This window comes from Mus musculus, chromosome 13 (assembly GCF_000001635.26).
Source record: "Mus musculus strain C57BL/6J chromosome 13, GRCm38.p6 C57BL/6J".
Taxonomy (NCBI): Eukaryota; Metazoa; Chordata; class Mammalia; order Rodentia; family Muridae; genus Mus; species Mus musculus.
The window spans coordinates 66932151-66958592 of NC_000079.6; the positions used below are offsets into that span (position 1 = coordinate 66932151).

Sequence of the window (26442 nt, forward strand, 5' to 3'; positions counted from 1 at the left end):
CCAGAACCCCAATTTCATTCTAGAGTCTGTCCAGAATCAAATTCAATACCCTTTCCACATTTAGTAGACTCTGTTAAATTCTATTTGCATTCAAAGATCTGAGTGCTAAAGACTAATAATGTTCACCCTCCACTTTTACTTGCCAGTGCACTCCTTTTCACATAAATTTGCTGTCTCAGCAATGTCAATGATTGATAGTCTGTGCAGAAGGACAGCACAGTCCCGCCCCCTCTCGAGACCCACCTTCCCAGGGTCTTTTCAGCACCAAGCTAGAGGTTTGGAGGGTTCCAGTTTGTTGAGTGGAAGTGAGTCCAGGACAAATAAAGACACAAAGGACTCAGAAACGAGTAAAGATGTGCACTCGTGAATAACGCCTTACGGTATGTACATTAAGAGGGCAAAAGAAAAAAAAAAATCCTTAAAATCTCTCAAGTTCATTAGTAGGGTACGCCAGCTCTCAGCGGTTACCGGGCACTCTTGTTTTGTTGTTAGGAATAGGAACAAGAGCCGAAACAGGCTTTTCTAGGTTCAAAATCTTTACAACTAATCCCGAGCTCCGATGATGAAAGATGCACTTCGTAATAAAGGGCCTCTGGGCAGCGCAGCCGCAGTCCTTAGACTCTTTAACCAACCGGCTTTATCCGGGAAGGACTTCCGCAGGAAGCCGGGACATCCTCGGGGCCTTAGTCTGAAGCTGATGAACAAGCCCGGCGACGTTGCCACCACAAGGTTTAGGTACCGACCGATCGAGCCCGAACCTCCTCTCCGGGTCACCGATACCTACCAAGCCGCGAGGCTCCCGGACGCTGCTGGGTACAGGTAGGCCGGACAGTAATCCGGCCGGGCGGCGGTCTCGCGCTCCTGCTTCACAGCGACCGTGCAACCTACGCCGGGGATACGGTGCACCGTAGCTTCGCAAGCCGGCGATTCGCCACGCTAGGCCGGCACCGCCCCCCACGTGGGCTGCGCTGCGAATGGGCGAGACCATCTGCGGCGGCGCGGGAAGGGACGCCGCGGGGGACCGGGACAGAGCTGGCCTGGGGTTTGCAGGCCCTGGAGCTGGTCGCCGCGTTCCCAGGATCAGTCACTCCGCCGTAATGTGGGGAGGGTGAGAGCTCTACGATGTCGCCCTACTAGGCTGCTTCTTCAGGCTGCCTTCTCCCCCTGCTCCGGGACGCGGTGGTGGCGCCGCGACCCCGCCCTCGCGCGCGGGTCCTTCCCTGGGCTAGCACCCTTCTCAGGGTGCCAGACCCCGCCCCAGCGTCAGGCACCTTCGCTGCTGCGGTCCGTCGCTGCCGGGGTCCCAGCCTTCTAGGGCCGGGGCCTCCGGGGCCGCGGCAGGACGGGGAGAAGAACTATGGCGTCCTGCGTGGGGAGCAGGACTCTGAGCAAGGATGATGTGAACTACAGGATGCATTTCCGCATGATCAACGAGCAGCAAGTGGAGGACATCACCATAGACTTCTTCTACCGGCCGCACACCATCACCCTGCTCAGCTTCACCATCATCAGCCTCATGTACTTCGCCTTCACCAGGTAAGTCTGGCCTGGAGTCGCGCGGAGCGCCGGGGAGAGGAGGACAGAGACGACAGACCGAGAAGCAGTAGAGGGGAGGGTGGCCAGGTGTGGCTGGTGGTAAGGAAGTGAGTAGCTGTTCCACGCGTGCAAGCTCGGGGACACAAGGGCCACACAGCTCCTCTGCCTACCGCGTGGCTTACAGTCCTCTCCGCCTACTTTTCCACCTGCCACCCCTCATGTCCAAATCCCATCTTTCTCATTCACTACGTCGGACCACACCAGGAACTCATGCAGGTCACCTAGCTGGGTGATCCACACCCCTTGCTCTGTATCGTTCTCTGTCACTATCAGAAGGCTCTGATCTCTAACCACTCATCCGTGGTCTGTCTCCAGCAAATGGCATGAACCATTTCATGATTGAACCTCCTTCAACTCACACTACACACATAAAACACACACCATACACAGAAAAATCCTCTGGCATTCAGTATTACCAGGCACACACACAAATGTACATGTGAGGTGCACCACACTGTTTTTCCTTTTATATACATTTCCCAAAGTCATCTAATGTAACTCTTCTCCCAGTCTCAAACACCACCTCAATGCCACAGCATCAGCAGTCGCTGTTGACACACATCCCAGTGGATGCCTCCCATGAAGCACAAGCCAATACCCATCATTTCCAATGTACTGTACTCTATAGGCTACCGCTGACCACAAGGGGCACATCCTGCCCTCTCATGCATCTCTAAAATACTGGCTGAAAGGGGATAGTGGCAAGCAGTTGTGTATTATCTAGAGACTAGAGAATGCTAACCACACTAAACAAAACACATAAAATGCACACAACATAACATGGCTCTCTTATTCCCCTAAAAATATACACACATGTTCAGATCACTTCTAATAGCTGTGTATTTCGTACCTTACAAAGCTATTGTATCTGTGGCCCCTTGACCTCAGCCAAGGAGCTAATGGATCCTACAACATACACACCCCTATTTCTGTCTTATAATTTATATTATCTGAATTACATTTTTTAAAGAGAGGGGAGTCATACCCTATCCACCAAACCATTATGGCTTCCAAGAGTAACCAAGATTTCAAAACTGGCTGTGATTTTAGGGAAGTTATTTAACTTTGTTCTCAGTGTGAGGGTCCATGCCTATAAAATGAATAAAGAGTTTGTAATCACTTCAGGATTAGGAAGACTAAATGAGTGTGTGCACTGTTGAGTAGAATACCTGGTATATGGTGTCCTCAGTGTTTACCCTTCTTTTTGTTTGTGATAGGATTAGACTGTATAGCTTAAGCTACCCTTTAACCCTTACTCCTGCCTTAGCCCAGTGTTGTGAGTATAAGCTTGAACCACCACACCCAGCTTTTCCTGATATTTTTATCAGTAATCAGTCAAAGTCTGGGGAAGATAAGTTTTGAAGAAATGTCTGGTATGTCGTAAAGGGGAGGCCAGAGGCATGCCATGCTACATGAGACAGCATTGTACAACATAGACCACACATGAGACAGCACTGTACCACATAGACCACACATGAGACAGCACTGTACCACATAGACCACACATGAGACAGCACTGTACAACATAGACCACACATGAGACAGCATAGACTAAATTGCAGATGTTGATTTGTATAAATTACTTCAAACATAGAAACAGTAGGTAACAGTTATTCTTACCTAGGGGTGCCACTTCCATTGTTGTAAAGTATGCCACTCTTTTGCAGACGAGACCTGTCTTCCTATAGCATCTAGCCAGTCACATTTCTAGCTTTGGAGAGAACTCACTCTTGAGCCTAATTATGGTTACTGTCCACTACCCATCATGCCAGTGGATTTTACTCTATAAAAGTTGTATGACTGCCTAATTTGTTAGTCCCCAGTCTCCTCATCTGTACACAAAATGAAAATACCAGTATTAACACCTCATAGGATTGTCATAAGATAGTTGTTTCTTAGCTAAGTGCACGACACTGAGTTAAGCACCATTTCATTGTTTGATAAAGCTTTCTAAACTATATTTGTTGCTGAGAAGATACAGTATGTTCTGGAATTGAGAATGAAGGTAGAGGTATTAGAAAGTGAGCCTTGTATAACCATACCTGCTTATTTCACATTAACTTCTATTTAACTTCCTCTAATAGGTGGGTTTGAAGTGACAGAGTGGCGAAAGGGTTCTTTTGAAAGGACAAAAACTATATTATTATTATTTTATTTATATATTTTCATATTACACTAATTTTACATGATGAAAAGCAGAATGAATAATTTGTTCAATAGTGTATCTTTAAAATTATTGTAGGCTGTTTAAAATACAGCTTTTTCTTTTCTTTTCTTTTAATTAATTAATTAATTATTTATTTATTTGGTTTTTTTCGAGACAGGGTTTCTCTGTATAGCCCTGGCTGTCCTGGAACTAACTCTGTGTACCAGGCTGGCCTCGAACTCAGAAATCCGTCCGCCTGCCTCTGCCTCCTGCCTCTGCCTCCTGAGTGCTGGGATCAAAGACGTGCACCACCACACCCAGCAGCTTTTTCTTTTCTAATTCAGAAAGTAATGTTCTGGAATTTCTTTTTTAGGTCATATTCTGTCTAGTTGAAGCATTGTGGCAGAGAAGTATAAAAAAACGAGTACAAATATTAGCAGCTTGTGAAAAAGTAATTTAAAAAAAAAATCACCTGATCTTTGAGCTATGGTGCTTTCCAAAAGTTATAATAATTTTATTTCTTATGCTAATTTCATAAAGAAATCACATACTGATGAACTAATCCTGCATTTACTTTACATAAAATCAGATGCATAATTAATAGAATTAAAGAGTTACTAGTGTCTATTTTTGTAATAGTTTACGGTCCGTGTAAGTGGGATATTATAATGATAGCTAAGACTGTCTCATGAAGATTGAAAGTAATGGTTTCGCAACTAAAGAGTTTTTACTCTATGCTCTTTTTGTAATGACCTCTTTTTGTATATTATATAAACTTATATAAACTTATGGTTAGACAATGTTCAGTGCAATTCCTTCAATCAAACTTTTAAAACTATGGCTTAATTTTTCTTTCGCAAAGATTACTTAGCTAAGAGAATAGAATACTTGGAAGGTGTTGTATTACCAGAATGTAAGAACAGTGCTGGGTGAGATCATATGCTATGAATACCCAGCAAGAGTTTTAGATTGTGAAGGATTTGATACAGCAAACAGAAGTCTGAAGTAAGGTTGGATTTGTTCAGGAGTTCTTCTGTTAGATAGTTCTTTAGTTTGAGTATCACCCCAAGGGTTCTTATTGATGGGAGGTTCAATACAAGATGTTGCTATTGGAAGATGCTAGAACCGTTCAGAAATAGTACCTGTTGGGAAGTTCTTATGGTCACTGAGTGCATATTCTTGGACGGTTTCTTTTATTTATTTCACCCCCGAAATCTTACGAGGAGGCTCTTATAATGGAGGAAACTTGTTTCTCTTCCCCTATTTTAAATAGAGTCATTTAACATACTGACTTTCAAGCCAGCCAAGGCTACATACTAAGACTGTCTCAAAAACAAAAGAAAATGACACCCAAAATTTAACTCACACATGCTTCTGCCATTGTTACCCATGATTGAAAGGGTTGCCGTGAATTGGCAGCACTTGTCAACAGAAATTGTTCCCTGTGTAGATGACATTGTTTTAGTGCAAATGGCTGTACCTGTGTGATTATTAATTCATTTGCCCTTGTTTTCTCCAGATATAGAACTAAGAGAACAGGCAAGGGACAGGGGAATGGATAGATGTTTACTTTGTTTTTTGATTAGTGGTTTTTTAACTTAATTTAATTTCCCTTACCAGCTTTGGAAATTCCAGTTTTTAATTTTTCCTTGGGTCCTATTTCTTGCCCTCTCTGTGGTTCTCTAGGGGTTTCTGCCAGCCTTCCTGATTTATCCTTCAAGAGCATATAAAGGCCCAATAAAAAATGCTTCCATACACTACTAATGAGGTTGTCTTGGTCCTGCTTTCTTATAGATATGGTTTTTCCCTCTCTTTCTTTAATAGACAACTTGATATCTCTGGCACTAGGAATATTAATTAGTGGTTTGTAGTAATGGCTCAAGAAGTACACAGCCAACACTAGACCAGCCCTAGACACAGACTGCTATTAGGCTTCATTGTGTTAAGTTGCATTTGAAGGATAGTTAACATTGATACTCAACATTTCTGTTTCCCAGTTATTTGAATCATTTAAAAATTAGGATTAAATAAGTATCTTTTTTTTAATTTGTCTGTTTTTCCTCCTAATAAGATTATAACCTATTAGATTGAAGATGTTTCTTTGAGATCATCTTGGATGACTCAAATACTTTGATTTCAATGGTACCTTACCCTGAGTAGATTATATATTCAGGCCTCTTGGTAAATGGTGCTAATTCACACTGGTCCTTTCAAATACTTGTTTATTGTTTCAGACGTAGCACAGTTTATCTTGTGATATAGTCCTCATAGCTCCCGATTTGTGTACAGGAGTTAGCCGTTTTTACATTTCAGCTAATCCAGAAACCAGGACTGGTCCAGCCCGCTTGGTCTGCTTCCTTGGACCTGGCTTTGTGTTCAGTACTGCTCCACAGCTGAACTGTCCCTATTCCATTCAGCCTAACTCTTTGCTATCCTTGAGCTCACCTGGGTTATCTTTAGCAGGTTTTGGGGGACTCTCGTACCCGTTCTCCATTGACTATTTCAAACTTTAGCTTAACAGATCACTAGCCCTTTAGAACAGCATACTCCCAAGCCTATCTTCAAGGATCATTACCAATTAAAGCAAAACTGTGACTCTGGCTGCCTGCCTCCCTGGCTTAACCTGTGTGACGGTTTGTATATGCTCTGCCCAGGGAGTGGCACTATCAGAAGGTGTGGCCCTGTTGGAATAAGTGTGGCCTTCTTGGAGTAGACATGGCATTGTGGGTTTTAAGACCCTCGTCATAGCTGCCTGGAAGTCAGTATTCTGCTTGAAGCCTCCATGATAATGGACTGAACCTCTGAATCTGTAAGCCAGCCCCAGTTAAATGTTCTCCTTATAAGACTTGCCTTGGGTCATAGTGTCATTTTACAGCAGTAAAACCCTAACTATGACAAATGTTGGTACCAGGGACTGGGGAATTGCTGTGATAGGCTTAACTGTGCTTGTGTTTGGAAGAATATGGATTTTGAGACTTGGAGTTGGAAAACAGTGGAATGTTTTAAATGGGGCTTAATGGGCTATCCTAGTAAGACTATGGCAGATTTTGTTACTGAGAGTGATTTGAATTGTGCAGATCTGGCCCAAGAAATTTCAGTGAAGAAGAACTTATGTGGCCTAGCGACTGTTTTTGTAGTAGTTTGGTGAAGAACTTGGTTGCTTGTTGCCCTTGACTGAAGAGTCTGCCTGAGGCTAATGTGATTAATTGCATTGATAAAGAAAGTCTCTGAGATGCCTATCATAGACTTTGTTCACTGGTGAAGTCTCATGAAGAGCGTTTTGAACAAGCATAGCCAGCTTAGAAAGAAAAAAATAGAAAATATATAGTTTAAGTATTAAAGGGGCACCAGGTGAAATGGAGCTGAGTCCTGTGTTCAAGGATAATAAATTGAATTAAGGGAATAGTGACCTTGGGTAAGATCCCACCCAGCTAAATTTAGGTCCAGGCATAGTAGTAGAAGCCTTTAATCCCAGGAGGCAAAGACAATCCTATCTCTGAGTTCAAGGCCAGCCTTGAACAGAGACAAATTCTAAGTGAAGAAAAACCTAAATCCAGGCTTGGTGGACCACACCTTTAATCACATTGTTTAGGAGATAGGCATGCAGATATCTGAGTTCAGTCTACAGAGCAAGTTTCAGCCAAGTTTAGGTAGTAAAGGAGTTGGAAAGCAGAAAGTTAGTGATGGTATAATTAGAACAAGGGGCCCCCAGCAAGCCACAGACCTCTGCAGCTTTGGCCATGTGGCTCTGGCTTTAGAGTCCAGAATAGAAGGAACTACTAGGACAATTGATGCTGCTTAGCTGGAGCTAAGAAATTATTGATGATTAAATGCTATCCTTATAAGATTTGCCTTGATCATGGTGTCTTTTCACAGTAGTAAAACCCTAACGAAGGCACCCTAGTACTGCTATATTTCTCTCTTTTTCTCCTTCTGTTTCTGTCTCTGTATGTGTGTCTCTGTCTGTCCTCTCCCCCCCACCCTACCTCCCCACCCCCACCTCTCACCCTTCAGCTCCTCTTGTCCATTCACAAGCACATAGCACCCTTCACAGCTCATTTGACTGGTTCTTTTCCTGAACATCTTTCTTGATGTTCCAAGAAGCAAGAGGATGACCCATGTATATAGTTGTCAGTGCCATTTATTTTAGCTTCTTTCATTGTAATTTTTTTTCCTGTCAAATTGTTGATGCCCAATATCTTCCATCATTGAGAGGATGAAATATGTCCTATGCAAACTTGAAAGAAGTTCTTTAGTGGGTCTTTGAGCAAATAATTCTTGACCCAGATCTCAAAAGTCTTTACGATGGAATAAACACATCGTTAAAACTATGACACATCTAGGTAGCATAGGTCCGTCTTGTAACCTAAGATTACATTTTCCACGGAGAAAGATGATCCTTGATTATGACATCGTTTTTCTAATTCAGTGACTCAAATTAAAGGAAATTAGAGGAGAAGAGGGAGTTCTTAGACTCTCTAGAGGCCTGTGGAGTCATGGTGAAGACCAGATCGTGTTATCTTCCTGGTTCCATGGAGAAAAACTTTGTCTAAAGGTCATGAGTGAGTGGGGTTGCCTAGTCTCCTGAAGATTATACTCCAGTTGCCCATACATGTCAAAAATTAAACTGGCATAGAGTGTCCTGATTTGTCCTTTTCCTGCTCTGGATTTTCCCTTTCTGAGTGGTTTCTACAGTACTGGATCCATGTTCACAGCATGGAGGTGTTGAATAGTAATACCAGCTGTAGGCTCTGCAGGCCCCTGCAGGGACCCTTTGCAGGGCGAAGGAAAATCTGTCAGTGGACACTGTAAGTTAAATAGGGATCACCACCCACTCTACCAAATCATCTGCAACATTCTTGCCCCCCCCCCAATATACAGCAGATATCCACTGTATACTTGCTGTGAGCACCAGACGTCCCTCGTCAGAACGAAGTGGGGCCTGTTCCTTCGGGAACTTAACGGCCATCTTGTTCATAGCTGGTCTCAAACTCTCAGTCTTCCTACATTCATTTCCTAAGTGCTCAGATTACCTGTATGTTTTACTGCATCTGGCTTTGAATTTATATCCTTAGTATTGATCCCAAGTTCTTATTGTTGATGTGTTGATGTGTGTTTTCAAGTGTTTTGATTGGTCAATAATTATTTTTAAATTAAAACAGTGTTATGTGTATGTGAGTCAGAGAGAGAGAGTTGGGAGAAGGGGTATGTGTAGGCTGAAGTGGGTATGTGGGGCCAGAATACATCTTTGTGGAGTCAGTTCTGTCTTGTGTGCCTTGTGTGAGTTGTGGGGGTTGAACTCGGAGTTGCAGTCTTGCACACAAGCCTTTATCCACTGAGCCATCTCATTTTCCAGTAATTGGAAATGGAGACTGATTTGATGATTTCTAAGGACTTTTATTCACATTGTTTGAAGTTAAAGTCACACCACAGGTTTGTGGAGGGAAAAGTCTCTCCCAGCCTCTCTCTCAGGCCCTAACTTGGTTTTCCTTGTTTCTTGGGTGCAGAGACATTTTATGTGGCTCTAGATACAAATTATAGCTTATATTCCTATATATTAACCCTTATTTATACAAATAATTGCTAATCATGCCTACTGTTCTATTGTTTCTTTACTTCATGATGTCTTTTTCATTTTTGGGAACAGTTAATTTGTAGAAACTTCCATTCCTTTTTATGGCTACCTAGTTTTCTGCTGTGAGACTAGGCTATAATTTAATCAGATTTCTTTGGTGAATGGCTAACTTGGGTCTAGTCTTTTGTGAATATATATGATTTTGCAGCCTTGTATACATTCCATTTAACATTCACAAGAGAATGTTTTAAGCAGAAGTTCTCAGAGGAGAGTGGCTGAGCCATGGGATATACATGGTTGTAAGTGTAGAATGTTTCTCACTTACCCTCCCTCTGTGAAAGTTGTAAGTTCACACAACTGTAACTAACGCACAGAGTGCCTGCTTATCTGTTTCTTCATAGACTCTCCCGCTTAGTCAGCTAAAAATGGTCTCTTAGTGTTACCTTAATTTGTCCATCTCTTTCCGTGAATATCTTTCATTTCCTGCCTGATGCTAGTTTCTTCATAACCCTCTCCCATTTCCCTGTTGATTTTGCTGTGGCTGTTTGCTGTATTTTCTATTAATTGATTTTTAAAGGAATGCTTTTCCACACAGCGCTTTGTCTTCCTATAAGCCACAGGTACTTTCCTCAAGTTCGGATTTTCTTGGATAGCACTACTGCTTCAGTTTCTTTCACTTTATTTCTGCGCTGATTTATTATTTGCTCGTGGTTTCTGTGTGTTGTGCTGTACCTCAGGACAGTGTTTCCATTCTGAGGTGGTTGACGTGTTTTTAATTAATCAGATTTTCTAGTCTATACTACTTCACTTTGTTTCTAATCATCTACACTATTTTCAGGTAAAGTGTGGATTATATGACCCCCCCCCTTTCTCCACACAGCAGTGATCGAGTTCACCCTTAAATTTAACTTGTAGCATGTATATAATGTAGCTATCCAATTCCTTTCTTCCAGCCCTTTGTCTCTGGCATAGCTCATACTGACTTCCCAGAAGCTGGTCATAGGTGTGACATTATCCTTTGGATCTAGCAGCCCTGGTTCCAATGCTAGCTCTGTAGCTTCTTAACCTGTATGCTGTAGGCAGTGTACTCAACGTTTCTTGGCTGTTGTGTCATTTTTTTTTTAATTTTTTTTTTTATTTATTTATTATTATATGTAAGTACACTGTAGCTGTCTTCAGACACACCAGAAGAGGGAGTCAGATCTTGTTACGGATGGTTGTGAGCCACCATGTGGTTGCTGGGATTTGAACTCTGGACCTTCGGAAGAGCAGTCGGGTGCTCTTACCCACTGAGCCATCTCACCAGCCCCTGTTGTGTCATTTTAAAATCCCGGTTGATAATATCTGTTTTGCATTTGGCTGTGAAAATTAGCGATAATGTTAACTGTCGGTAAAGTCCCCAGTGCACAGTACATACTTGGTAAAGAGGAGGTATTAGTGTCACCATCACACAGCAAGGGTACTGGGATGTTGTTTTGAAGGGAGATGTTGTTTCTCCTATGTAGCTGTTTTTCAGTTAGACCTAGTGGCCTATCAAAGGAATTATGGAGCCTCCTTGAGTTCCAGCCAAAGGGACCAGGCTAGGATATTTAGGACAGTGTGGTAGACAGGAAATCATTGGGGTGTCCATTGAAATAAAAGTACACAGTGCTGGCCTATGGGATCTGTTGGGTTCTGAGGTTTGGCTTTGGAGTGAGCCCTACCATGGAACTGGCATCAGTTCTTTTTAAGCTACTTGGGCACATGGATGGTCTAGGAAATGCTGTGTGACCTCATTTCAGAACTGTGCTCGGCCCTGTCCTAACTCTAGTAGCTGATTAATTGGTGGCAGAAACTTAGCTGCCAGCTTCTGTTTTTAACCCAGTACCCTAGGACACCCTTAATCAAGGCAGCTCTTTGTATCGTTCCAGGTCTCTTCATGTTGTGATGACCCACACTTGATTTGTGGGATAACTTTTTTTTTTCTTTTGTGTTTGTGTGTGTGTGAGGGCACACATGGTGACTGTGTGGGCTTATGTGGAGACTAGAGGACAACTTTTGTTCTCTTCCACCTTTCTATGGGTTCTGGGGATCAAAGACTTACACAGCAAGAACCCTAACCCACACAGCTTCTGGGGAGCGAGGTTGTTGTTCTTGTTGTTTGGGTTGTTTTGTTTGATTTGAGTTTCAAAGCAGGGTTTCTCTGCATAGCCCTGGCTGTCCTGGAGCTTGCTCTATAGATCAGGATCGGCTCAAACTTAGAGACCCACCTGCCTCTGCCTCCCAAGTGCTGAGATTAGCTGCCACTGCCTGTCATGAAGTCAGCTTCTTTTTGCCTGCTTCTTGTCTCTTTGCCTTTGAAATGTCTCCTTCCATTCTGTTTTGTATCATACTTTCTGCCTACTCATTTTACGTTTTAAAAACTGCAGTACTGAACTTTCTTCTGTCAAGCTTCTCAGAAATTATCAATAATTGAGGAAATCCTCTTCTTGTCTTACATTTCTGTTTCCCACATTGCATTTGCTTTTTGTGAGTTCCACATATATTACCGGTTAGTGTTTATTAGTCTATCAGTCTGTCTGTCTCACTCCTTCAACATAAAGGGTGTAACATAGTGTTTGCACAGTAGCTCATTGTTATCAAGAGTTAGTCCACAGTGTGTTAAATGTAGCATGTGTCAGGTTCCAAGGACAGAAGGGATTAAGTACCCATTTCAGAAGTGTGACTCTGGCAAGGTAACAGGGACACTTATCAACCAACAGATGGGGCCAGTCCAATCACAGGGTTGAAGAATCAATAAACAAGTGATGTTAGAAAGCCAGACACGAGAGGAAGGGTGACTTTTTTTTTTTTTTTATTATTCTACTTCCACTCTGATTTTTAAATCTTGTGGTTTTTCTTTTCTCCTCTTGATTTTCTTTGCTTACTGCTGCTTCATTGTTTACTACCATTTTCAGGCCTCTTCTTGCATCTTGTAGGTCAGTTTTCAAGAATAGTTGATATAATCTTGTCACATTGCTTCTTTCCTGGTAATTTCATGTTCCATTCTGACTTTATGAAAATTTCCCTTGCCACTTCCTTTATCAAGCAAGGGTATCTGTTGTGTTAGAAGCGCAGCTTTTGCGTCCAGACAGACCACACCAGGCTAAAGCAGCTCCACTTGGCAGAGGTTAACGGTGTGGGGAGAGGGCAAAGGTGGGGACCAAGAAGGGGAGAGGGGAAGAGAGAGAGAGAAAGATGTCAGAAGGGTCTGCCTTTTCTGTGGATAGTTACATAGCCCGCTCACAGGTAAAGGTGGGAATGTGTATTGGTTGCCATGACTGCAGATGTGCGGGTTTCTGTCACCTAGGTGTGATGTCACTGAGTTCAGAGCTGATCCTGATACCAACAGTATCTTTTGTATTTTCTAAGATCAAGATATTTCTCTAAAACAAAACTTTGTGTTTTTGACATCTTGGGGTTTTGTGTTTGAAGAACAGTGGATCTCAAATGAATGTTTGAGTAGAATATATGTTGGTGTTTAAGATGATCAGTTTTCTTTATATATTATTTCATTGAAGTTTTGGTGGCAGAGATGAGCTTTGTGGATGCGAAGCACATAACACCACTGAGCTCTACCTTCAGCCGCTGTTTCCTTTCATGTTAGACCTGGGCTTTACTGTGAGGGTGTGGGCTTTAGGATGTGACACTGAAGAGTGAACTGTGTGTAGTGACTTCGCTCAGCAAAAGTAAGTCTGCAATCCCTGGTGTTTGACTGAGGAAAGCATACTGGATTTTGGTTTCCTGTCTAAATCTGAAGGTGGATTCTCAATGTCGTCTTCCATTTTCAGGGATGACTCTGTTCCGGAAGACAACATCTGGAGAGGCATCCTGTCTGTTATCTTCTTCTTTCTCATCATCAGCGTGTTAGCATTCCCCAATGGTGAGTCATGTCTTAAGTTAATGAAGTTCTCCTGTGCGTCACGCCCTTGTGAGTTTTTGAGATGCAAATTATCTAGAAGATGGGTTTTGCAAAACTATCATGGATATAGACTCAGTAGCTAGATTGGCCCTTCCCAGCTCTGTGGCCCCCATATCCTTAAATGTGTTTCAGCTTTTCTCCTGTTTGATGGGGATAACAGGAAGATATTCTGAGAGTTAACTAAATTAATAATATTAAATGTATGTGTTGTGTTGTTTTCTTTTCTTTTTTCCTTTTTATCGAAACAGGGTTTCTCTGTGTAGTCCTGGCTGTCCTGGAACTGGCTCTGTAGACCAGGCTGGCCTCGAACTCAGAGGTCTGCTTGCCTCTGCCTCCCAAGTGCTGTGATTAAAGTCATGCCCCACCACTGCCCGGCTTGGCTTGTTTTTTAATTGCAATAACAAAATACCTGGGACTGCATACCTCATAAAGCATGGAGGTTGTGAAGCTCACAGTTTTCAAGCTGAAAGTCCATTCTCCATGCTCTGGTGAGGCTCCTTGCCTTTGCATCATGGTGCATGGTCTCATGTTAGAATTATGTATGAGAGAGGCAGCTTACATGGTAAGGCTAGATTTGATATATATTTTTAAAGATTTATTTATTATCATATCTAAGTACACTGCAGCTGTCTTCAGATGCACCAGAAAAGGGTATCAGATCTCATGGATGGTTGTGAGCCACCATGTGGTTGCTGTGATTTGAACTCAGAATCTTCGGAAGAGCAGTCAGTGCTCTTAACCACTGAGCCATCTTTCCAGCCCCTAGATTTGATATTTTATAATGACGCTTTGAAGAGAACTAACCAGGGTCCCAAAAGAACTGCATTATTTGTTTTGAGGGCAACACTCAGTGACCACTCATTAGGTCCTGCCTCCTACACCTTTTCTGCCTTGTAACATTCCTAATGTGGGACTGAGCTTTTGACATCTAAGCCCTTTGTAGATGAACCACATGCAAATCATGATGATTGCTAAACTCTTTTTTTTGTTTGTTTTTTTTTTTTGTTTTTTGTTTTGTTTTTTTTTTTCGAGGCCGGGTTTCTCTGTGTAGTCCTGGCTGTCCTGGAACTCACTCTGTAGACCAGGCTGGCCTCGAACTCAGAAATCCTCCTGCCTCTGCCTCCCAAGTGCTGGGATTAAAGGCGTGCGCCACCACCGCCGGGCTTGCTAAACTCTTGATAACTGTTCTTTTTATTTGTTTGTTAAGCTGTTATTCTGGAACAATATCTCCCTATGTATTCTAAGGCTGTCTGGAACTTGCTCTAAAACACTGGGAGGCCTTGACTGCTTGATTCTCCTTCCTGGGCCTCTGAGTGCTGGGATCACAAGCAATTACAGGCATCAACTGCAGTGGCCAGCTCAGCTGTTCTTTTCTATGTTTTTATTATTACTAGCTGAGATGTACAGTACTCAGTATATTGTTTTGTTTTGTTTTGTTTTGCCAAAGATAGAACTAGCTCCAATAAGTAATGAGTATTTATTACTTAAACAATTTGCTATCTATTGTCACAGTTACCTTTGCTGATTGAGCATTTGGATCAAGCAGGAATCAGATGATTTCTATAAACCCCTTCTGTCAGGATTAGATAAAGAGGCAAAATCTTTCATGCGTGCTTCTAACTGATCCATACCTTCCCTCTGAAGTTCTCCTTAGAAGTTGTTCTATTTTGTTCTTAATTAATCCCTTTCCATATCTCCTTTCTAGAATGTTCTGTGCTTGTTCCCTGTACCCATTTCTTTTTTAAAAAGATTTATTTATTTATTTTATGCATATGAGTACACCATTACTCTCTTCAGACACACTAGAAGAGGGCATCAGATCCCATTACAGATGGTTGTGAGCCACCATGTGGTTGCTGGGAATTGAACTCAGGACCTCTGGAAGAGTGGTCAGTGCTCTTAACTGCTAAGCCATATCTACAGCCCTCTGTACCCGTTCCTAAATGCTTACTGTTGCTTTGTATTTTTCTCACACCTCTGAGATTTTTTGCAGTCTGCCTTATGCTCCATGGATCTACTTAGATTTTAAATAGCATTCTTCAAGATTATTCAGCATGTAGGCTCCCATGCTTCAGCAGAGTGCTATGTATAGCTTATGAAGCTCGTTCTGAATGTTACTGAATGCTGCTGGATATGGTCCATGGCAAAGGCCTCCAGGTTTCCCAGGCTGGTGGCAATGGAATTTTGTTTTGTTAATTTGTTTCTTCTGTGTAGCACTGTGTTTATAAAAATGTGGTAATTTTTACTGATTGTCTGGAAGTCAACACAGTGGACCCACAACTCCGAGTTTCTTCAAAAAGGAATTCTAAGTTCCCTGTTATTTGGGAGCTGGGTTTAGCTTCCCTAACATTTTAGCCTTTCTTTGTTTTCATTTGTGGTGTGTGTGTGTGTGTGTGTGTGTTTTCATGCCAAGTGTATGTGTGTGGAATGGAGACCAGAGGTTGACATTAGGTGTTTTCTTGGGTCACTATCTTACATATTGAGGCAGGGTCTCTCATTTGAACCCTGAGCTTGCCAATTCTCCCAAGACCGATCTGACTCTACCACTTACGCTATGATTGCAGGTGGACCATCATATGTGCCAAGTAGCTGTGTGGGTGCTGGGATTTTGAAGTTTGGTCCTAACATTTTGGGGGCAATTGCTTTACCTGCTAAGCCATCTCCTCTACTCTTATCTCATCTTTTTAAATTTACCTTTAGTGGAAATCTTGCACTATATGAGAACCTACAGATTGTATGCAGGTAGAATACATTTTTTCTTGATGATTGATGTTTATAGTTATTCACAATTTCTAAGATTTAAGGACAAGATGTCCATTATTGACCTTGCTGTAAAATTTGCTAAGAACAACCCCTTAATGTCAGATATCTTTTTGGCTCTACCAACTTTTGTTTTCCTTTGTATATGTATCATTCAGGGTCTTAATGTCAGATATCTTTTTGGCTCTACCAACTTTTGCTTTCCTTTGTATATGTATCATTCAGGGTCTTCAGATTTTCAGCTTAGAAGGAGACTTTGAGCGTTATTTAGCCCAGTGTTTCCTTCAAGAATGCCATGTTGGAATGTTTCCAAAGTCTTTGTTTCCTTTCCCTGTTCTATTTTCAAAAGTGTTATAAAAATGCAGCTTAGTTCTTAGTGGTCATGTTTTCATGACTTGAAGGTGTATTTGTCTGTCTGTCTGTCTATCTGCCTTTCCATTCATTTTCTGGTTATTTTGAGTCCAGAGCTTCCTGAAAATTTGAAGTAAGTCTTAATAGCCCTGATTTGCAAGTGTGTTTTCCCTGGTGCTTTTTCAGGAACTGAGCATTGGATGTCTTTCACACATACTTTTTTCAGGATACCAAAGGCATAGAGGTAGGGAATTAAATCTATTTGAAGTAACGTTTGGTTTAACATCTGGGTTTTCCTCCATTCTTTAGTAAAGCCTTTTAATCATTCTCCCATCATGGGACTGTGATTTTCTTTTGATTTGGGATGATAAACCCATGCTCTTGTTCCCTACCTATCACTGTATCCTTAGCCAAGCCGTGCAGGCGCTGTAGTCCAGATGAGGAGAGAAGGACCCATGTAGAGCTTACCTAGTTCAGCCCACTCAGTTTATAGGTGAGAAAGCTGAAACCTGTGACCACCAGTCATCATCTGAAGTCAACTACCTGTCCCAGTTTGCCTGGCTTTCAGGCTTGGGTCTGTGTCTTCCTACCTCAGCCTTTCTCTAGCTAGATACAAGCTACTAGATCCACTCTGTAGGGCTTTCACATGGCCTTGCGATAACGCTTCCCCTTCCTTCTGTTTCTTTTCCTTTCTGTCAGGTTTTCTCTTCCCATACTGTGGACTTGGTTGGCCTGTCCATAGAATGCTTTGGCTATTTATTGCAAAAGGCAAGTCAAGGTTAGGTATGGTGCTATTCTGCTACCCTCAGATAGTATGTGATTAGAAGAAGCTAGAATATCGATCTGAGCCTTCTGAGGAGATAAAAATAGGAACTACAGACATCTTTATAGTAAGTCAGACTCCAGATAAGTAATCCAACCCCTTGAGAGCCAGAGTTTCATCAAACCCGCGAGAATTAACATTAACCTAATTAACTACAGAGCTTCATGAATCTTTCAAACACCTCTTAAAAGCCCCTCTTCCCAGCACCAGCACAGCAGCAGTCAGCTAAGGAAGCAATCAGATTTCAACAGGCATTTCCAGAGCTTTCGGGGACAAACCATATCAGGAAAGCAGGCACCAAGCCTCTCTTGCAACCATGCCCGGCACACATGTTTACATAATTTGTTTTCCAAAGGCCACTTGCTCATACTTCATGTAAAGTCATAAAACTCATTTTTCTGTGTGGAAGAATTCTTTAGAAGTAGGTTCAGGGGGACTTAGTGGAGGTTGTGGAGGGCTTTGCAGCTTTTCCTTCAGCTCCAGCTTTCAGGCCGCTGGCCTTGCTGGAGGTACCATGCAAGGATACATTCCTGAGTACAGTATACATTATATGTCTCATCTCCTGCTCTGCTGGTGTCACCTTTTCTCTGTTCTCCCCACCCTTGGCACATGCTTCCAGACATTATCATGGAAACGAAGGAGAGAATGGAAGTTCCAAACCTATGTTTTCCTTCGAAGACATTTGGGAGCATGCCTTCATATCCAGCATATTCTGTTTTGGAAGCTTCATGGATGTATGTCCTTGAACTATTAAAGGCTGCCCCCAAATGTTTGTGTATAGATCTGTTTGTTCATGACCATGTGACTCATCTTGCATGTGTGAATTCAAATATGACAGCAGTGTGGTGGAGTTGGTCTACTCTTATGGACAGGGCTCGAGATTATTTAGGAGAGTCTGCATAACATGAGCACTAGAAAACTCTATTCGGAATAGGTTGAAGGATGAGGAAATATTTTACACTCTTATATAACATAGAGTTCAGGAGTAGCATGGCTCTGGAGCTACAAAAATACAACAGGTGGCTGTGAAACCCACATTCTTTATCCCTTTCTCTTCTGTTGTCATGAACAGTTCGTCCTGGACGGCTCTACCCAGATGGGCTTAACCTGGCACCCAGGCTCAGCATTGTCCATCAGTAGATGAGCTTAGATTATTTTCTGTGTTATTAGGAGTAAAATAACCTGTTTCTGATTTTTAAAAACCTGTGTGTGTGTGTGTGTGTGTGTGTGTGTGTGTGTGTGTGTGTGTGTGTGTAGGCGGGTGTGCGCGCGCACATGTGTGTATTTGTGTGATAAGTATGTATGTACCTATGTTGATATGAGTGCATGTAGGTACATGTGTGCAATAGCATACAGATGGAGGTCAGTGATCTTGGGTGTTGGTCTCCCTGTTGTTTGCCACTACATATGCCAGGGTGTGTAGATTGTGAGCTTCCAGGGATTCTTCTCTCTCTTCCTCCCAGCTTACCATTGCAGGCCTGGGATTATAAATCTGAGCTGCTGGAGTCAGCTTTCTGGGATTTGAACTCAGGTCTTCATACTTGCACAGCAAATGGTTACTGACTAAGCCTCCTGCTTTTGATTTTTGAGAAAGGGTGTCTTAGTTTGGGTTTCTATTGATATGAAGAGACACCATGACCAAGGCAACTCTTAAAAAAGGAAAGCATGGTGCTGGGGAAGGAACTGAGAGTTCTATATCGTGATGTGAAGGCAGCAGAAAGAGACTGCCCCACTAGGCCTAGCTTGAGCATATGGGACCTCAAAGCCTACCCCTATAGGCACACACTTCTTTCAACAAGGCCACATCTATTCTAACAAGGCCACACCTTCTAATATTGCTATTCCCTATGGGCCAAGCATTCAAACACACGAATCTGTGTGGGCCGTTCCTATTCAATCCACTACACAGGGTCTAGTTTTCTAGCCTGGGCTGCCTTTGAATTCCTAATCCTCACGCTCCAGCCTTCTGTGTTCCTAAACTATAAACTGATGCTGTGACACAGAACTTGAAAAATTCTTTTCTAGAAGTCTTTTAGTGTACTTGTTCTCAGTTCTCTTTGGCTAGTGTATTAGTTAGGGTTTTACTGCTGTGAACAGACACCATGACCAAGGCAAGTCTTATAAAAAACAACATTTAATTGGGGCTGGCTTACAGGTTCAGAGGTTCAGTCCATTATCATCAAGGTGGGAGCATGGCAGCATCCAGGCAGGCATGGCACAGGCAGAACTAAGCTGAGAGTTCTATGTCTTCATCCAAAGGCTGCTAGTGGAAGACTGACTTCCAGGCAACTAGGGTGAGGGCCTTAAGCCCACACCCACAGTGACACACCTACTCCAATCAGGTCACACCTATTCCAAGAAGGCCACACCTACGAATGGTGCCACTCCCTGGTCTAAGAATATATAAACCTTGACAGCTAGAATTGGGTCATATATTACTTCTGCCCAGTCCTGAGGACAGGAATTTATAATACCCAGAGTCAATTGGGCATATAGATATCCAGTAGGTATGTATGATTGGAAAATTGCAGAGGAACTTGGGTTACCTCTGGTAGTTTAGAGTAGACATGAGTTAAACAAGAGAGAGGTGGACACTCAGCAGATTCCCTTTGCCTGTCAGTGGATGTATAGCAGGATTGGGTTCTATAATGGGGCTCTTAAATAATGACACAGAGACTTGATTTTATTTATGAATGAATAGGCGTTATAGCTAAGCTTGTTTCCAGCTACCTCATAATTCAATTAACCCATTTATACTAAACTAGGTTCTGGCACATGGGTTGTTACCCCCTCCTCAGTTTCATATGTCCATGTCTGGGTGGTGAATCGCCTACCTCTCCCTCTCCCAGAGCCCCTCTCTCTGCCTAGAAGCCCCTCCTTTCTTTCTTGCCTTTGGTATAGGCCATCAGCTTTTTTTTTTTTTACTTTTTTTTAAAAATCTGTTTATTTATTATTCATAAGTACACTGTAGCTGTCTTCAGACACCCCAGAAGAGGAGGTCAGATCTCATTACAGATGGTTGTGAGCCACCATGTGGTTGCTGGGATTTGAACTCAGGACCTTTGGAAGAGCAGTCATTGCTCTTAACCGCTGAGCCATCTCACCAGCCCGCCATCAGCTTTTTATTAAAACCATTCAGAAGGTGAGAGAAGGAATGTTTATAAAATATGATGTAGCCATATAAATAACAATGCCAAAGTCTGGTCTGCACTGTTCTGCGGGCACAGAAATCAGCTTTTTTTTTTTTTTTTTTTTTTTTTTTGAGACAGGGTTTCCATGTATAACCTGGGCTGTCCTTTGTAGACCAGGCTGGCCTCGAACTCAGAAATCTGCCTGCCTCTGCCTCCCAAGTGCTGGGACCAAAGGTGTGCGCCCCCACGCCCAGATTGAATAGTCTTCACACAGTTCACAATAATATTACCCCAACAGGGTTTCTAGATTTCTTCCTAGTTCTGTAGGGAAATATTCTATAAAGACCTGTAGTAGAAGAACCCTTGGGAGACTAGGAAATGAAAGGGGTGTGATGTCTATGTCACATTGCTTTCCATTTCCTCCTTCCTATTCCCCATTCTTCTTTGGTTCCTTTAACAAGAAGAGGACATTCCAATGGGCTCTTCCACTTCTGTGGCCCCTGGCTATATTCTGTAATAAAGACCTTTCCTCAGACTGTTACCTCTCCTGACTGCATCTCAGTGACTATAGATGTGACTGAGAAGCTTCATCTAACTCTACTGTTAGCTGACTGAAGAGAGATTATTTCACCATTCTAGGTCAGTTTTCTTCATGTGCACCCCAAGCATGCTCATAGAGCTCACCTGACATGACTGTTTTGAGCATTGGAAATAAACCCAAACAAAACAGGTTCTACACTGAACCCTACTGGAACCATGACCCTCGGTTTCCAAGTGAGGGAGCCTCTGAGTTCTACTGCCCCTACTGACTGGAGTGGAGAAGCTCTGCACCCTTCCCTGTGTGTCACCAGCTCCTGAGGTCAAGTTCAGCAAGGGCAACCAAAGGCAAAGTCCAGGCTATAGAAAGCAGCAAGAAAGCCCTGCATGTGGGCTTCATAGTTCTGCAGCTCTCCAAGGTTAAGAAGGATGTTTCAAAAGTTATAGGGGGAAAAAAAGAGAAAACAAAAACAATTCAGTTTATTCTAACCTCATATCATCTCTTTGCAGGTCCATTTACTCGACCTCATCCAGCCTTATGGCGAATGGTTTTTGGTGAGTCCCATTAGTAGATAAAATTATTTTCTACTTTAAAAACACCCTTTTTCTGTGTGTCACAATAGTGGTTTTACACCATACCTTAAAAACAAACAAACCGTTTTTAGTGTGCCTAATACAAAAATGTTAGATTCTTTGATCAAAAAATAAATGGTTGGTGATGGCATAAACTCTCATACATAGGATCATTTTCTGCTGCATATGCCTGCTCCTGCTATTTTGTTTATTATTATACACAGAGCTTAGCTTCAGCAAATGAACCTTATTTTCTGTCTTGTTTCCCTTTCCAAGAGCTGGTGTTCAAGTACATGATAACAGCACATTTGTCTTGATAGCATCTGTGGAAGCCCAGCAGTGTAGTTTCTAGGAACTCAGAAAAGAGAGATCTCTACTGACAGACAGAACCTCATTGGGTCTGAAGTTTATCATTAAGCATATAAATATTGAGGGTTTTTATTTTGTTTTGTTTTTGTTTTTTCGAGTCAGGGTTTCTCTGTGTAGCTCTGGCTGTCCTGGAACTTACTCTGTAATCCAGGCTAGCCTCAAACTCAGAAATCTGCCTGCCTCTACCTCCCAAGTTCTGGGATTAAAGGCGTACACCACCACTGCCCACCTATTTTTATACTTTTTTTTCTTTTTTGAGTCTTATTTTTGATTCTGTCATCCAGAAATTCAAATTGCCTGAATGAGTCTAAAATACAGTTTTCATACTTAGATTTTTTTATTTCATCCTGCCTAAGTAAGACATAAAATAAATTATTTTAGGTTAGGACAGTATAACCATACTTGAAATTTTAAGAGAATATTTTGCTTTTAAGCTGCCTCCTTCATTTTTTAAGGTAATTCTTCATTTTTTGTTTGTTTGGTTGTCTTTGCAACAGATCTGCGTAGCCCTGGCTGTCCTGGACCGCACTGTGTAGATAAAGCTTTAATGCTTTAGAGATCTCCCTGAGCTCTGGGATTAAACTTGTGTGCCACCATACCCAGCAACTGTTCATCTTTTTAAATTTACTTAGAAGTTTTCACCAGCAGCTGTTTACTAGCATGTGACAGGTTTGAAGATCTAAAGGGGTGCGATGAATAAGACTCTGTCACCGTGACTCCCTCCTCCACCCAAGGACCAGACAGCAGCCACAATAAGCAAACTACTAAAGAATTTAATAGTAAAAATTATAAGCTGTTACTAAGCATTTAGCTAATTAAAACTGGGTGAGGTGACAGCCACTTGGCTGCTTCCACTGGAGTGGTGAGGGAGTGACACTCCGTGTAAAGTTTAGATGCAACTAAATGTCTGTGCATGTAGCACAGTCAAGGATCAGGGCCTTCAGCTAAAGAAAATGGCTGCTATATGGTCAGTCTCATGGCTGGAAAGTACTTGGCCCTGGTGGGTGGGGGAAGAGCAGTGAGCAAAAGAGCAGAGAGCCAGCATGTACAGAAGAATTCAGACTGTGGGCAGAGTAAGGAGTGTGGGCGCAGAGGACATTGGAGAGCTTTCTTAGAAGGATGGAGTGATTGTATTTACTATTTGAAAAGGATTTCCCTGGTGCTACACAGTGCTTGCTTCACAAGCATAAGGAACTGAGTTCAGTCCCTAGCACCCCAAGCACTCACACCATTTGTGCTCTAGTACCTAGGGTTTCATAGTACTTGCAGCTCAGCCTAGAACTCTAGCCTAAATATTTCTGTGTCATAGATCATTTCTATGGTAAAAGAATTATCTCACAAATTTTAAAAGGTTATAGTGGGGGGGGGGTGGTCATTAAAGATGAAAATTTGTAAAGCTGGTGCAAAATGCAAAACCAAGTTAGTTCTTATGTGTCAGAAAATTTATGTTCCTTGGCTCTGGGATGTATGGCTATGTTGGCCTAGCTCTACAGGAAGCCTCAATGCAATGCCTTCCTTGGTGAATGGAGAGGGGCCTGGCTAGAAGGCCTGGGGATGAAGGCCTTGCTATGAATTCATGCCAGCCATGCACAGTCTCTTCTCTAGGGAACCTATTTGGAGATCAGAGCCAATCCACATTTGTGATTCAAGGTGATCAGTATGACAGTTCCTGGATGCCCTGCATCTCTGATCTAATTTCAGTCAACTTAACAGAAGAAATCACAGCCCGACTCTGGGGTCGGTGTAGAGAATCAAATCTTTGGAACTTGATTTTGCCTTGGAGTGTATTAGTGACTTTACTATTTTAAATGACATGGTATTAGTAATTTAGGATAGCAATTATGGTAGATGTGATAAGAAAATCATGCCTGCTGGGCTAATTTGAAGGATAAGCCTCAGATGGAATGGGAAAGTATGGCCCACCTGTTGTCTGCTCATTCAGCTTTATAAAAACATTGTTTCATTCATCTGATTTCCCCATTGACCTTGGGAGAAACCCAGGAAATGGGGAAATCAGATGAATTTGCCACCTTCCCTGTCACTTCTGCACCCCTTAATCCATTCTCTACCAGCAGCCCAGCCTCATGGTGAGTTAACTCTTTCTTCAGGAACATATTCACATGGCCTTTCTCTACTTCACGTTCTGTCAAGCCTACCCTATACATTCTCTGGCTACTGGTCCTTCAAAGCTTAGCTTAAGTATCGTTTCCTCAGAGAGGGAGACCCTTTCAAACCGAATAGGACTGTGTATCATCAGATCCTCTCAACAACAACAACAAAAAACCAGGCTATGATAGATTCTCAAAAGGCTACATTGTGATATTCATGTATACTATTAACTCCAAGCCATTAAGTCTAATGTGTGTCTCTCCTAACCTTGACCTTGGTTTTTTGTTTTTTTTTTTGTTTTTTTGTTTTGCTTTTTGTCAGGTCTCAGTGTGTTGTATTTCCTCTTCTTGGTATTCCTCCTTTTCCTGAACTTCGAGCAGGTTAAATCCCTGATGTATTGGCTGGATCCCAATCTTCGATATGCTACACGAGAAGCGGACATCATGGTATGTACTTGTTAGTGATCCTGTTGTTAACTTGGTAGGGTCCTGGGCGTAGGAAGCACTGGGTCTACATTTTAATTTGATCGATCTCCTTATTTCCTGGTAGTATAGCTAAAAACTGGATCTCAGGGTGCACCATTGTGCACCAAAGTGATGCCATCCAGGAAATGAAACCCTTTTATGAAATGAGGGTGTATGCTAAGAAGAATACACACACTGCCATCACATGGCCTTTGGCCTGCACTCTGCTCATGTCATTTATCTGTCATAGGACTTTGGGCAAAGTAATTAGTAGCCTGCTTCCTTTTTGGTGAATATGGTAATGCATATGGTGGGTTGGAAGGGCATATTGTGAAAAGAACACAGAAATGTTTTCTGTGCATCCCACAAGACCTGCACATTGCCTGACACACTGATTTCTTCAGCTACTGCTTGTTAACCAGTCATGTTCAGCACCTTTGCTAGATATGCCTATAGCCAGATTTTATAGTCCTCTACCTGCTTGCTACAAAGGGGCTAGCTATAATGACTTAAGCTGTTTCATTTGTTGCATATTTAGAATACATACACACATGAACCCTTTTCAGTTTTATATAAAACAACTTTTATTTTGACTTTGTATTATTGATAAGACTATTTGGGGAAGAGTCATTTTTTTTCCTTTACATTCATGGTGATCATTTCTGTGGTGAGGTATCTTAGGTTTTGCCCATACTAATCAGTTTTCCGGCTCTCCTGACATGAGCAACACTACCTGCACGCACTGTTAGACCCCAGAGCTAAGAAGTCATTCCTCAAGACTGTCTATTATTTCACATGTGAGTCTCCTCACATGTATTTCTGAATGGCCAACCTCTCATAGAAGCATTCCACTATCTTCATGACTTCAGCCTATAGGACTCAGGGATGCCTTTTACACCATTTATTTTAAAGGATGTGATATGGACTGCAGATGACTACCCAGAGAATAAGTACTTATCTCAGGGTCTGGCAGGGCTCCAAATGCTTCTTTAGAGGTAACAGGCAGGGGTCCTTATGGGTAAGGAGTACTATAGCCCAACGTGCAACTGTGTTCCTCTCCTCCAAGCTCTCCAAGCCCTAGAGTTAAGGAGTGTTCATGGAGGTTATATCATAGAATGTAGGGTGGGACTCGAAAGGTCCCACTTCTAATACATCTTTGTCTTGTAGTGCTCAGCTTCCACCCCTGGAGCCACCACTTATTGCCTCTTTAAAGTAAGAGCCACTCCAACCACCATGATCTCCAAGGCATTAGGAACTCTCTCTGAAACAGGTCAAAGACCATTAGTACACAAGATATACTCAGTACCCTTTCTCCTCAGAAAACTGCAAGGGAGCTAGGGACTAGAAACCAACGTTATTAACAGTTTTGTACATGTGACATTCTCATCTAGTGTTTTGAAGGCCTGCTGTCCAGTGCAGGTTGCAGGAAAAGCTGGTGGGATTCTGGAGAAAGAAAACACTTGGTGCACAGACATTTGCTCTGGCAATTAAGAAATAACAAAAGGACTAAGAGATCAAGAAGTACTCATCACCACAGAATGGCTAGACCCTTCTTGAGGTGATTCTTCTAAATGTTTATCTTAGCTTTCCTGGGGTCCACAATAAAAGCAAAACCAAGAGCTTGGGGATTATTTAGAAGCCTAATTAGGATTTTTCACTCTCAAGGGAAAAAATGACAAAGGGTAACTTAGTTAGTTGTGCTGCTGCTGCTGCTGCTGCTGCTTATGTTAGGTGTCCGTTAAGGAAACAAAACATCTAGGAAAGCCAGGTGTATTAGTGCACACCTTTAATCACTCAGGATGCAGAGGCAGGCAGATCTCGATGAGTAAAGACCAGCCTGGTCCATGTAGTAAGTTCTAGAACAGCCAAGGCTATGTATTAGACCCTGTTTCAAAAAGCTAAAACATCTGAGGTAATCAATAAAAAAGAAGGGGCTTTTTTTGTTTGCTTATTTCTTTGTTTTGTTTTGCGTTTGCTGTTTCAGAGGTTTCAGTATGGTTAAGGCAAAGCACCATGGCAGAAAATTTGTTTAGCTCATGGTAACCATCAAACATTGAGGGACTGACAT

The 26442-nt window shown here is 42.3% G+C and overlaps 2 protein-coding genes across 10 annotated transcripts in view; one reads left to right on the top strand and one right to left on the bottom strand.

The window, feature by feature from the left end:
* Mterf3 (mitochondrial transcription termination factor 3) overlaps positions 1–933 on the bottom strand; it is a 26507-nt gene extending 25574 nt beyond the window's left edge. For 3 of the 9 annotated variants that reach the window (XM_030247355.1, XM_030247357.1, XM_030247356.1), the window contains exon 1: positions 244–592. The gene's annotated coding sequence lies outside the window, so the exon portion shown is untranslated. Of the gene's footprint in view, positions 1–243 lie in introns of all 9 variants that reach the window. The other 6 variants (XM_006517322.3, XM_017315563.2, XM_011244548.3 and 3 more) reach the window with 6 other exon arrangements.
* The window catches only part of Ptdss1 (phosphatidylserine synthase 1), a 65572-nt gene continuing 39809 nt past the window's right edge, over positions 680–26442 (top strand). The window contains exons 1-4 of the mRNA NM_008959.3: positions 680–1536; positions 13127–13218; positions 21370–21414; positions 24232–24356. Of these exons, the coding sequence (NP_032985.2) occupies positions 1358–1536; positions 13127–13218; positions 21370–21414; positions 24232–24356 (441 nt within the window). The 5' untranslated portion in view covers positions 680–1357. The remainder of the gene's footprint in view (positions 1537–13126; positions 13219–21369; positions 21415–24231; positions 24357–26442) is intronic.